Source organism: Struthio camelus, chromosome 6, assembly GCF_040807025.1.
Source record: "Struthio camelus isolate bStrCam1 chromosome 6, bStrCam1.hap1, whole genome shotgun sequence".
In the NCBI taxonomy this organism is placed as follows: domain Eukaryota; kingdom Metazoa; phylum Chordata; class Aves; order Struthioniformes; family Struthionidae; genus Struthio; species Struthio camelus.
The window spans coordinates 27294449-27307494 of NC_090947.1; the positions used below are offsets into that span (position 1 = coordinate 27294449).

Consider the following 13046-nt stretch of genomic DNA (forward strand, 5'->3'; position numbering starts at 1 on the left):
GCAGTGATTTTGCGTAATTTGGCTATTTAGTGCTGTTTTAGGGTGATTAACATTAGGTTACCAGAAATTAAAGATTTCACTCATAATACTAATTTTATAGTTGCTTCATAAGGAGGTGTTAATTCCAGTATAGAATAGCTATCGAAAGCAGGATGTTATTATGAATATTTCATAAAATATCCACTGTTCAAATGCAGTTCAGAGAGACAGAAGGTTATTTACATATATTGAAGTGTTCTGGGTTTTGTTCCTCTTCTGCCCTCCAGACAGAAGAGGGGCAATTGGCGCTTTCCAAGGCTGGATGTTAAATCAGTGCAAGATGCAGATAAGAAAAACAGGTATTTTTGCCTAGAAGGTATTTGAACACAGTAGGCTGGGTCTTTGACTCATCTTGTTGGCTTAGTGTTACAAAAACATAAGGAAAACATATATGACAAGCTGTTACATTTTATTTAAAAAAAAAGGCATTATTCCAGTGATCAAGCATCTCCCATACAAGATAAACACAAGAATAAGCATGTATATGTTTTTTCCTCCCCCTCCAAATATATGAGACAGTTCAGAATTTATTGTAGTTCAGAGCAGGAAATGTGACGTGGCTGAAAGTGTCATTGCGCTGTGGCAGTCCCTATCTGACACCATAAATTTCAAGACTTTGCCAACATGTTCCTTGGGGTGTCAGTTAACTGAGGGTATAAGACTTTAGTTAGAAACCTTCCCTACAGGTGATATTAATAGGCAAGAATAACTTTTAAAAAATTCTTCTGCAAGTAAATAGGCTTATAGCATTAATACTTGTCTGTCTGTCCAGACAGGAGGTAGGCTCACACTAGCTATGATAGTTGCTAGAGTAACACCATTGATTTATACTGTTCTGACTAAAACAAGGGAAAAAAATATTGGGAACTGATGATAAATAATGTTATTTTCCCTTCCCTTGTCCTTCATCTTCTCTCACGAGAAGAAGAAATACACCCAGGAAGTGCCAAAATAAAGGACGATGTATCATGCACTGAAAACGAGTGAATTTGGTTTCTTTGGACGAAGGAGAAATCAAATGGAAAAAGAAAAGTCAGTCTTTAGGTATACAGTCTAGGGACTACGGTATGCTCCCAAGCTTATCTGTACTGCTTAGCACAGTGAAGAGAAAGAAGTTATAAATTATGAATAACAAGAACTGCCTTCTCTCATGTCTTTATAGTTTTATTCTTTTGAGCCGTTAGTGTGGGCTGTGCAAAACTGGTGAAGCTGAAATTTGCCAAGATTTATGCCTGGGTGTAGAAAAGCTGCCTTACTTTCAGATTAGAAGAGGTGGCAGTGGTAAATCAATACATGCAAGTCTGCAGGGTTGCCATGAGCTTAGCTTTTAAATACAGGTTAGCATTCATCGGGTTTAATTTCTCATCTTCCCAAATCTTTATATTGATTAGTGATAAATTCTCACTGCGAAAATAAGGAATAAAAGAAATTGTCAAACTGTAGAAATAATATTCCAGAGTGGTAATTTAAACCTGTTTGGTACTTCAATATTTTGCTTGCAACTGAATTATGGTTATGATTTTTAAAAACAATCTTTCATGGTTATGTGAAACTCACTTTTTGTATTCTTTCAGTGAGCCACATGAATTATGATGGTTTATTTTCAAAGTATATTGCTTCAGTTTTTGATGGAGTCTGCTTGAAATGCAGGCTTTTTCAGTGCTTTGCTCTTAGTCCGAGCACACTTCCTGGCCATTCTATAGTGCTAAGGCAGGAGAACAACACGGTGAAACCGTTTTGCTTTCTTAAAATAACATAGTTTTTTTTCTTCCATCTTGAAGCTGCATAAAACTGTAACTGCTTCCCATATACCTTTATAGCATTGTCAGTAGAGGCACAGCCATCATATAGCAAATTTCTGTAGAAAATATAATTGTCTTATTTTTTATTTAAATAAGAATGTTTGTAATAGTGAACAGCAGGTTAGCTGAGAATTCCAAATAGCTTTTTAATTATTTCTCTCTTTTTGTAAAATTAGGATTCTCCAAAGATTATTCTGCTGAACTGGACACTAAATGATGTGGATTAGTGCAGCCTTTTTTATGAGGAAGGAATTTAGAGGCAGACATTTTGATTTTTACAATGATATAGCATTTACTGTGCATTTCTTGTATGAATATCTTAACATATGTTATTTGATTTATGACAATGCTGAGATTTACTGTATGTGATTATCTGTAAGTGCTGCTGAATAGCTGCACAAATCATTTCTGTAAGGTGGTGTAAATGACCCTCAGTCAGGTGTCTTGTGTTAAAAGTTTCTATAATGCTCTCAGCGTAAGACTACTACATATCAATTACAATATGCTATGTTAGAAGTAGAATAGTAGTAAATCAGTTCCTAAATCACTCAGTCTAATAATTTGCACATATCATTTCATATTCTATCCAACTCTAAAACTGTTTTCTCAGAAAACAATGTTGCATAATTCAGAGAAAAATGTATACAGTAGTCTTTTAGTAACCTGGTTATTTAGCTCTGTACAGTGTTGGCAGGAAGCAATACGTTTAATATCAACCAGCATTTGTGTCTATGTAGGCTGATATCTGAAAACTGAACATAAGTCTGCGTAGTTCACACCTTTTAAAGTGCTTAGCATTTGAGTCTTAAAATGGGTAAATGGAAAAGCTCCTAAAACTGTAGATAAAAATAAGCTATGGAGTATTTATATACCTTTGCTAAACTGTAAGATTTCACAAACTGTAAAGATGATATGCATAAACAATTTCATTTTCTTTAAAAATATACACTTTGATTAATATGTTACGGTGTTTTTTTTTTTTTTAAGTTTAGGAGAAAGGAAGAAATGGTCACTTACACAATACTTGCACGTCAGTGTGTTAAAAAGGCAAATCCTTCCATGTTTCTGATGGATAGTTCATCCTGCTTAACCTATAAACTGTAAAGTAACACGGCTACTGAACTGATAGTCAGCTTAGCAGATGGTTCAGAGATTATGCTAAAGCAGTCAGATTGTCAGCAGTTAGGTTGGGTTATGGAAGCGGCAGGGTCTGTAAGAAACATTGATGGAACCACGTTCTTAGGTTTGTTGCTTGAAATTTCATTTTTCTTCAAGCTTTCTTCATTTTTCACTTTGATTGCAGTTAAAATGGGTATGTAGTCAGCAAATTTAGGACCAGCGTGTCAGTATCCTGATTTTCATAAGGATCAATAGAGCGGTGAGACTCTGTAGGTGTTTACAAAATAGGGAAGATCTCCTTGGCAAGGCAAGAGATTTGCTCTGTGAATCTGTGGTGGTGTTGCTCTCCTTTCTCATTGTCTGGGGCTGTTGCTCCAGTCTCTCCCTACCATCAAGTTGAGCATGATTATCTCGTTAGTTTGTGAAAGATTAAATGGAAATTAAATATGAGCAGAGAAAATTAAGTTGAGCAACTTACTGCTATCCTCATGTTGAAGATCATAGCTGTGTAATTTTTTGGTTTGCTTTTAGCTTATGCACAGATTGAGGAATGTAATTTTCAGAAGTGGTTATCATGAGTGGTCCCCTTGAAATGCTGGCCAAGGATGGCATTCTGCTGGGAAGGAATAGTAGAAGTCAGGGTATCGTTATCTTCAATGAAAACATTGTGTTCAGTGGTAAAAATCATGTTGCAGCTGAGCAAAGATAGACCAACACTCAGGGCTTTGAAAAATCTCACCCTGAAGTGTGGGTGATTATTAATCACAGTTCTGCTAAATATCTGTGTTCATGTCTTCAGTGAGGAGATTGAGGCAACAGATGCCTGTAAGTGTGCCAAAGCCTAGAACAGGAGTTGTAGATTCATCCTTCAGAATTTGCTTTGTGAATTTAAAAAAAAAAAAATCTAAAATCAAGAATTTATGGCTAGGGTTTTTCATCCCTCATTTTTTCCATTTTACTGCTGTTTTTTTTTTTTGTTGTTGCAGTAACTTCAGTAGAATTGTTCTTAATGCTTGCCAAAGAAGAATACTAGAGCCTTCCCTTCCAGCTCCAAAAGCTATTCGAGGGGGAGGTTTCATGGATTTTTTTTCTCCTATGATTGTGTCATCCTAATACTGAAGAATAACTACTTTTTTTCCAAGATATATATTGCAACCTTCTTAACCTATTAAAAAATCCTAAGCGTACATGCTGTTACTTTTTTTCTTTTTTTTTGATGATTTAAGATTGATGGAGAAAGCACCTCTGCAGGGAATTGTTGGGTATATATCACAGGCTAGAAAGCCACATTAGGAATGTTCTTTTTAATGTCAGCTGTAATATATCTTAAATGTTTAAACTATTTAGAGATACTAAAAGAGCAATTTTCCTAAGTTGCACCAAATGAAAGAGCATTGAACAGTGGGTCATACTTTCAAGATAATCAATTTGCTTTTCAGAAATCAGCATAGTAATTAAAACCTTTGCAAAATCCTCTTAAAAAAAAAAAAAAAAGCTGTAGGATGCTAGCAGAACTTACTTTTTCCTAGTCTTTCAGTCAGCTTCTAAAGAATGGTCAGAGATTATTCACATCTCCACAAAGCAGGAGGAAGTGAACATTTCCTGATTCTAAATACATTTCTTCCCTACCCCCACACATCATCTTCTGCTGAACCAGGAAATAACTACTCTTAAGAAAAACAAAATGGATAGCTGAAAAATAATAATCTCCATAATCTAATTTCTTCCTGTATACCTTTTACTAGTCATTAGCGTTCTGAACTCCTGGCTCTTTGCTATAAGGGGAAGATACATTTGCATAGAAGGAGCCAGAGTGCTATATAAGAAATACCTATTCATAAAATATTGTTTTTTATCCATTACAATTAATATTGCCCGAGAAACCAAGAAGCTATCTGCTCATACCTCAAGAATAAGAGTTATATACCTTCGTTATGCTACATACCTGCTCTTCTAAGTGATACAAGGATGAAAAATTTGTAAGAACTGATAAAATACCTAATTTGGCATCTGATTTTGCCTTTTGTGTTTCCTTCTCAGCGAATTTTAGAATTGTAAGCTACAGAGCCTGAAGAGGAAGATTGTTTGTGCCAAAGAAATACTAGTTAGTAAAGTGCTAATGTTGGTAACTCCATCAGTGATGATGATGGTGTAGGCTTTATACGCTAATTCTTATCCTAAATACAAATATGAAAAATTTAAAAGAGCGATTAAAGGAGGAGAGGACATGAAGCTTTCTTGACCTTGCAGAGAATATACACTTGCAGCACATGAGATTAATAACCATTGAACAGAAACTGAAGCCAAAGATGTGTATTTTTTTTTAACACCTAGATCCTAACTCATCACAAGATATTCTTTTCATTAACAAACAAAATGTAATTTCCATCATTTTGCAAACTGAAAAAAAATTGGTTGTTTTGAATCATAATAAATTCTAATCTACTTGGTTAGGTATTTTTTATTCCCCAAGTAAAACAACAGGGAGAGCTGGTTGGATATTTGTATGTTTTGAAAATGCCATCCTTTCTGAAGTATTGGAGAGTGAAATTACTAAAAAGGGAATTAGCTTTCTGTCAAAGCCATGTGATCCTTTGACAGAAATGTCATCAAAGCAGTGTTTTAACTTTAGTTTAGGATCATAACGAAGTCCTTTTACACACAGTGAGATATATATGATCCAATGCCCGAAACAGGGCACATCTGGCAGAGTTGATTAGCCCAATGCTCGCATATCTGAATCTAATATAGAAGCTTTAGCTGAACTAAACAAATTAGCCTGTCTTTTACCAAATCTATTACTGTTTCAAAACACAAACAAGTAGTAAGCTAGATTATGTACACCTATTTACTGTGTTAAAAAAAAAAAAAAAGAAAAATACAAATGCTGTTTGTGTTTTATATAATGTTAAGTTATGCACTAAAAATGATTGGCCCAACTTTTGTTTGTAGTTACTCATTACATTCTGGTGAGCAAGTCTTTAGGCCCATGATGATCATAAAGCAACTGAGTGATTCCAAAGAGTTTCTTAAAGAACAGTATATTTCCGTGCAACAAGAAAACAAAATACAGACAAAATGTTCTCAGCAGTATCTCCTTCCACACTAGGACATAAATGTGGTGGAGAAAAATCTAAGAATGGAAACCATATGGCTCTAGTCTGTGTAACCTTTGGTTCTCTTCTCCAAACTCAGTGCTCTGCCGGATGGAATAAGTTTCTCTTATCAAGTTTTTGTAACAGAACATTTACCCGTGGTTAGGTAGCAGGGTTACAGATGGTTGCCACAAGGTCTGGCAGTATTGTGTCAACATGTGTTTTTCTGAAAGTCCTACCTAATGGAAAATACAAGCTTTTATACATGGAAAAGCAGAAAAAAAAATCTGTGTATATCTAAGCTAAGAGGAGAGCAAGAGCATCATGAGGTTCAGTACACTGCTTTCCAAGGATGCAGCACAGAGAAGGGAGACTTGGGAGCCGGGTACCTTCCTTGCTGGTTCCAGCCACAGAGGCTGCTCTGAGCTTGTCTTTGGAGCCAGGGGAAAGATTGCAGGGCTGAGTGTTTCCCTGGCTCTGCTATTGGCCTGGAAATGTCCTGACCAGTGCAAGACCAGTGAAGTTTGGGAGCCAGCTGTATCAAGACAGTTCCTGCTGAGGACTCCCTTGACTCCCTTCCTCGGTTATAGGGAAACTCTGTTTTCTTTGTACCATGAGTGATGCAAAAGGTGCAGAAAAGCTGAGTGCAGGTGAGGCCTTCTCATGGACTGCTCATGTTTCATTTCTTTAGGTTCAATCAAGATGAACTGGTTGGGCTTCTACATATTCTACAAATACGATGAGGATTGTGATGTTGTTCTTGGTTATTAAGAGCCCTAATTTCCAGTAAATCATTTTGAGCAGTATTGTTCAAAATAGAATACTCTGGTTTTGGGGAGGTGGGGATGATCTCTCAGAAGTTGCAAACTGCTGATTTGCAGAAGTGATTATTTATTCTTTTTGAGATGATACTGAAGGATAGTATTATTCCCTTTTAAACAGCTCTCACATTTATGGTGCGTGTAAGATGTACGGAGACCAATTGTATTATACACTGAACAAGAAAGATTTCCTTTTTCAAGCTGATTTACAGACAAAACATCCACACCTGCATGTTCTTTTTAATGTTACAATTCGTATACATTAATCACTTTGGAAGTGTTTCCCCCATCTGCTTTACTTATTTTGTTCTAGTTATTTACCCTAGTCTAAAAAAAGTTTTAGTTTGTTGTGGATGCATTCAGCAACTGGAAGGTTGTTGGTTTTTTTTTTTTTTTTTTTTTTTAAAGGATTAACTGATCTGCTCTCCCACATGGCCCTCCTAGCTGGATCAGCCTGTTTAGTTGCTGTTCTCTATTGTCTGTGGGTGACCTTGTGAGGATGTTGGGTCCTTACTGAAATTTTATGTTCAGCCAGGTTCTCTTTCCTTTCGCAATTCCACCTTGTACTGAGTTCATGCATCCAGAGCCACTTACGCATTATGAAATCCATGCCCAGCTTGGCCACGTGATGCTGGCTCTTAGAAATGAAGAACATTCCATGGAGGGCAGCAATAAGATGCTAAGATAAAAAAAATTAATTTAGAATAAACACAGAAGATATGCAGCATTTTTTCTGCATAGTAAAGGAGCTCTAACAGCCGTACCCTAATGCAAGGGTTAAGGATGGGATCTCTGGGAATCCTTTTTTTACAACTGGATTGAACTTAGTCAAAGAGAGAGCACTGTCAATCTTCAACGTGAAGTTCTGCAGGGTGCAGGACCTAAGTAGCCCTCCAAAACAGAGACTTTTCATGTTAGCAAAGATTTATTTGCCATGTTAGTCTCTGAGTCAAAGCCAGGTGGTAGAGAAACCCTTCAAAGTAGAAGTGGGAAGGTAGCTTGAAATTACTGCAAAAAGGAAAAGCTATGAGGTATATTACATTAACCTGTAGACAAAGATTTAAACAATTCATTCCAGACATCTGCTATCAAACCTCTCACTGCCTGTTCTTATTGTACCTCCCCTAATGCACACACAGATAAGTTCTTTCCGCACTCAAAATAGCACTTGTGCCAGAGACTTCAAGCTACTTTGTTCCCCATTCTTTGTCATGCTCATGATGGCACCTTATCGCCCTCACGTTTGCAAGCATGTTTGTTATAATAGCAGATGTACAAAGAAAGAAAAATAAACACTGGTTCAGTTTGGTCAGCATGCCTAGTCTTTTAGAGAACCCTTTTCTTTCGTCATGCAGGTCACCAAAATTAGGCTTCAGAGATGTTTAAATATCTAGAGAGTATTCCTAGTTATTTGTAAAAAAATCTCTTAGTGTGGTTAGTTGCACCAGGTTTGACATCTTACTGAACAATGTGATTTTTAAAAAGTGTATGTAGATGTTGTGTTTCAAGCCTTCCTCTTGAAAAGAACCTAAGACAAAAGCACTCTATTTTGGTACACACGTTGCCTGGCAGGGCACCTTCTTGGGGCAGCTGGGTAGGTGGAATTACCCTTCTGTTTTTGCACAAAGTGTGTGTAATGGGCAGAGGTAAACATTGTCTTATTAAGTAGCAGTACTGCATATCTTAGTAGTGCATATCTTCCTAACTTGGCTTTTGAACTCTTCTTGATCTCCTGTCAAAATACACATTTCTGTTGGTGTTCTGTACTTGAGGAATAGCTAGTACACAGGCTACTGCTGAGCATGCTTCCCAAGATGAGCATTAAATTGAAAATATTTTTAAAATTGCTTTAGAGGAAAGGGGATGAGCAATCAACAAAATAGCCCTTCCTCTTGCTCGCTATATTCTCTTTGGTAAGCAGGCGATATATATTAGTTTGGACCATGGCTTTGATATTTTTTAGTAAATCATTGATTTCTGAATGCGATTGCACCAACCATGCTAGGAGGAGCCCGTCTTAATGGGAATGTGCAAAATCCACAAGGAAGAAAGAGGATTTCATGTTGGTCGCTGTTTGAAGGGAGCACTTATGAGGAAGTGCAAGGGCTGTCTCCCCCTGAAATAAGGCCATGTGGTGGGAACAAGGAGGTGATGTATCGTGCTGGTCAGGTCACAGGTGGGGTAAACCATGTTTCTATGCTTCATAGGGTGTTAATGGAGATCTGTCGCTTGGGAAGACTATCTATAGGAAAAATTGTAGGAGAAATGGGGATAGCTTGCTATTGTTATGCTGGTTCTCTGACTCCTTCTTAAACTCACACTGTTGAAATTTCTTGGCAGTCTCCCATGGCAGCTGGTTCTTCACAGGAACTATGCTATCTAGGACAGTGAATTAAATCACTAGTGGTCTTGCACATTAGGAGATGGTCCATGAAATGATTGTAAAGAACAAACATGCAGACATGTTTCTGTGCCGTTGGTTGGTGTGTGTCAGCATCTGTGGGCCAACATAGTCCACAGTCAGTCCCTGATTTTCCTCTGTTACCAAAGGCAGCCTGAGAGTTATGCTTTTTTTTGCTCATGTAGATATTCAGAGCTTTATTTTTCACCCTCTCCCTTCCCTGACCTGAAAGAGTAGTGGAGACAAGATCATCCTTCAGCTGTTTTCTTTTTTTCCCAAAAGGTTGCGTAGCTTCTTACCTTAACGAGGTTAAGAAATTGATAAAGGATAGCAGGTATACAATACTGACCGTCAAATATAATACTGGGTGCAAGCGTCTTGGGACATAAGTGTGGTGCATCTTGAAGAGCTCTATGGTTTCCACCCCTGAACGGTTTGCCTTTCCCAAAGTTATAACATGTACATAACATGTAAATATGACATGTACATTACTCTACGCTCGCAGAAAAATTTTAGAGAATGTTCAGAAGGTTTAACTTTTGAAATCTACAGCTTTCTATATGAGAATGACTTACCTGGAAAATAATTGGCACTAATGACAGAGTACATGTGCCAGCTATTAGATACAATTTATATTACTTTATTACAGCTTCTAGCATGGCCTATTTAAGTATACACAGATTTTAATAGGATCTTGTACTAAATTTTTAGGCTATAGAGAGATAATTCTGTCTTTAGAATATAAAGGTAGATGTCCACGATTCCAAGTAAGTAAGGAAGCCAATATTTGGTGGCTTCAGTTGCTCCAAATTTACAAATTTACCTTATTTGAAGCCACACAAGAACTCGCTAAAGAAACAGAGGAAGCTTGAAACTCATCACAAAGACTGATAACTATACTGAAAAAAATGTATTTAAACGTTTAGTGGGAGGAAGTACTTTGTAAATAGACTTTATTCTTGAATAACTATCCCTTTGTGAGTGAGAAATTATTTGAGCACTTTTAACTAACTAAGCCTAACTTTGTTAGGCTTCTCAGCTACTTTGAAGAAATAGCTGAGACTATATGGCTGCTGCAGCTTCAGAAACTGAGTTAGTCATCTTTTGAAATAATATCTCTTTGAAATGATGCTCAGTAAATGCCTCTCTATTGAAGTTATGTTTAACAGATGAGCTGGCAAAACTTCATTCTTCCCCAAATTTCACTTTCTTCTGATAATATTCCTAATACTTTTCAGTGTTTTCAATTCCTGTACAATGAAATAGAACCGCTTGGCCCATAGGGTTTGTGTGGACATATTAGTACGTTACATTATTTTCCTCCTGTAAAAAAAAAAACAGTCCCAAATTTTGTCTTTTCTCTTTTTATACTAATTGTATAGTAATTGTATCAAATACAGTTTAAAAGCAAACGAAGGAGGTTGTGGTGGGGACCTGGGAAACCCAAGTTCCATTTCTGATTCTGCTGCCGATTTCCTGCATAACTGCAGGCCGTAAAAGCATTTACATGCCAGGGCAGTTGCTTGCTTAGTATTGGAGCTGGCCAAAAAGTGACGCTTGATTTCCAAGGAAGATTGCAAACATTCCCCAGCAGCAATAAATTCTACTCCAAATCGGGATCAAAAAAGCTAATACTGTAAACTTTTTGCCACACTTGAGAAACAACAGTCGTTCCTGTAACTGAGATTTTTGTTCGTTTCCCAAGCTAAATTTTCTTTCTCAGCTCTTTGGTTGCTCACCTTTAGGCCGTATAGCAGCTTGGTGTCTGGGCTGCCAAGACATTAAGAAGCTGCAGAACAGGCAATGAATGGGTTTTGTTTTGTTTTAAAAAAGACAACCAAAACTTTCTCGAGGGTTATTTTGTTTTTGTTGAAATTGTTAACGTTTAATTTTTTCAAAAAAACCCCAGAAAATCCTTTACCAGCTTTGCTGATCAGCTTGCATAAAGCTGACTCATACTTGTCACCTTCCAGAATACAGGTTTTCATCTCTGGATTTGTCAGTGAAAGGAAAAGGATGTCTATATTTTTTGCTTGGTTTTTTTCATAGCATTTTACTTAAGAAGCGTAGCATAGACAAGACAGTTACTTGTCTGCTTTATCAGATACATACAGTGACAGGGAGAGTCCAAGCTTATGCCTAAAACATGTCTTCTTTCATGTATCAGGATTTTACCTGTATCGTGTTCTTTTCTGTGTAAAGCGCTTTTTCTCTGGCTTGTTTTGTGATTCTGCTGTGCCACTGGTAACATAAGGAGAACAGAGCATGATCATGTTTGAAATTGTTGGGGGGGGGGGGAGTTGTTACTTCTGTCTACAGAAGTCACTAATGAGTTTTTGTTACGTAGTTATACAGTCTATATATGATTCCAGCTTGTGAAAAGTACATGGGTAATGGAATATAAAACGATGTGAATTTGGTATCTGTTGTAACAGGATTTTTTTTTCTTTTTTTTTTCTTTGCATATATATGCATACGTTGTAGGTATGGGAAAATTGTATCCACAAAGGCTATTTTGGATAAGACAACAAACAAATGCAAAGGTATGTTTGCCTTTAAATTACATTCACCTGAGAGTCTTACCTGATTTTATAAAATATACTAATGTTGTATTTTAAGTGATTTTTTAAGAAGTTATTCAATTCTCACTCCTGAGCTAGTCTTATTCTTGCCCACGGTCAGCATATTCACTATATTTGTTTCCAGTGGAGCTGGCAGATGGCCTGTGTCAGAGATGCAGCCAAACCTGGGTGAAGCTAACATGCACAGTGCTGTCTGGCAGTTAGCCTCTGTTTTAAAAACAAAAGTGGAGATAAAAGCATCTTTTCCCCTTTTGCCTGGAGAAATTAGGGAAGCTTACAGAAGACCATTTGACTGTACTAAGCGTCTGAAAAAATTATATATTGTGGAAATCAGCTCTATTAATTAGAATAGTTTAAGGCAGTACTTAATTACATGTTCCAGTACTCTAATTGTGTTTTGTTCTATGCTATTCAATGTATTGGGAGCAAAGAAGGGGTTCATTTTCACCAAAGTAATTGCAGCTGGAAAAAATAATAAAACTCCTTTAAATAAATTGGATGCATCTATTGAGTTCCCTGATCTACAGCACTCATTGCAATTACAGTGAGATGATATCCCAGCAACACACATGGTGGGGGAAGGTTTGGTAGCAGACGCTGGAAATATCAGCTTTCAGACTTTTTTTTTACAGTTAGGAGGATAATTTCTTAGCAAAGTAAAGAACTGAGTCAACTGATTTAGCAACGTTAAGGGTGACCCCATGAATGAGTGCAAAGTTGATAGGCAAAGGCAGAGGAGAATTTGTCATTAATCAAGGCAGAGTTTTGGGGGGAACTCTGAAACGGTGCAGCAGCCCGGGTTGGTTCTTATCTCCGCATCCCAAGCAATTAAAGCAGTGCTGAAAGTTCAGAAACTGAACTTTCTAGAAAACTTTTTCCCAGCTTGTATTGCAGATGTCATCTGCACATAATGTGTCTAGGAAAGAGCAGATGCCTTTTTCTAGTATTTTAATGCATTAATGCATATAACAGCACTTAACTGATTTGGTCTTCCCATTCCTCCAGTTCCCAAAGGCTTCAGTAGCTCTCTTAGTGATACTGCTTATGATCCTGACTCTTCAAAGATTTAAGCACAAAATTTCTCACAATGATTTGATTTTTCTAATATAGGTTTTATAAATTTTGAGCTTCATAGGTGAAAAGCAGTAACTAACAGTCTTTTGTAACAATATACAGCCGCCTAAGGC

General features: G+C 37.0%; 1 protein-coding gene and 1 long non-coding RNA gene across 9 annotated transcripts in view; one reads left to right on the forward strand and one right to left on the reverse strand.

Annotated features, from left to right (window-relative positions):
• Nucleotides 1-13046, forward strand: part of RBMS1 (RNA binding motif single stranded interacting protein 1) — a 153615-nt gene that overhangs the window by 99966 nt on the left and 40603 nt on the right. For all 7 annotated transcript variants that reach the window (XM_068948795.1, XM_068948800.1, XM_068948796.1 and 4 more), the window contains exon 3: nucleotides 11762-11820. In XM_068948795.1, coding sequence (XP_068804896.1) covers nucleotides 11762-11820 — 59 coding nt within the window. The remainder of the gene's footprint in view (nucleotides 1-11761; nucleotides 11821-13046) is intronic.
• LOC138067716 (uncharacterized) lies at nucleotides 2094-4530 on the reverse strand. 2 transcript variants are annotated; one of them, XR_011142097.1, is made up of 3 exons: nucleotides 4480-4530; nucleotides 3439-3573; nucleotides 2094-3345 (listed from the first exon to the last, which is right to left on the reverse strand). It is a non-coding gene; the product is annotated as an uncharacterized lncRNA (long non-coding RNA). The 2 variants fall into 2 exon arrangements; XR_011142096.1 differs by having other exon boundaries at nucleotides 3439-3576.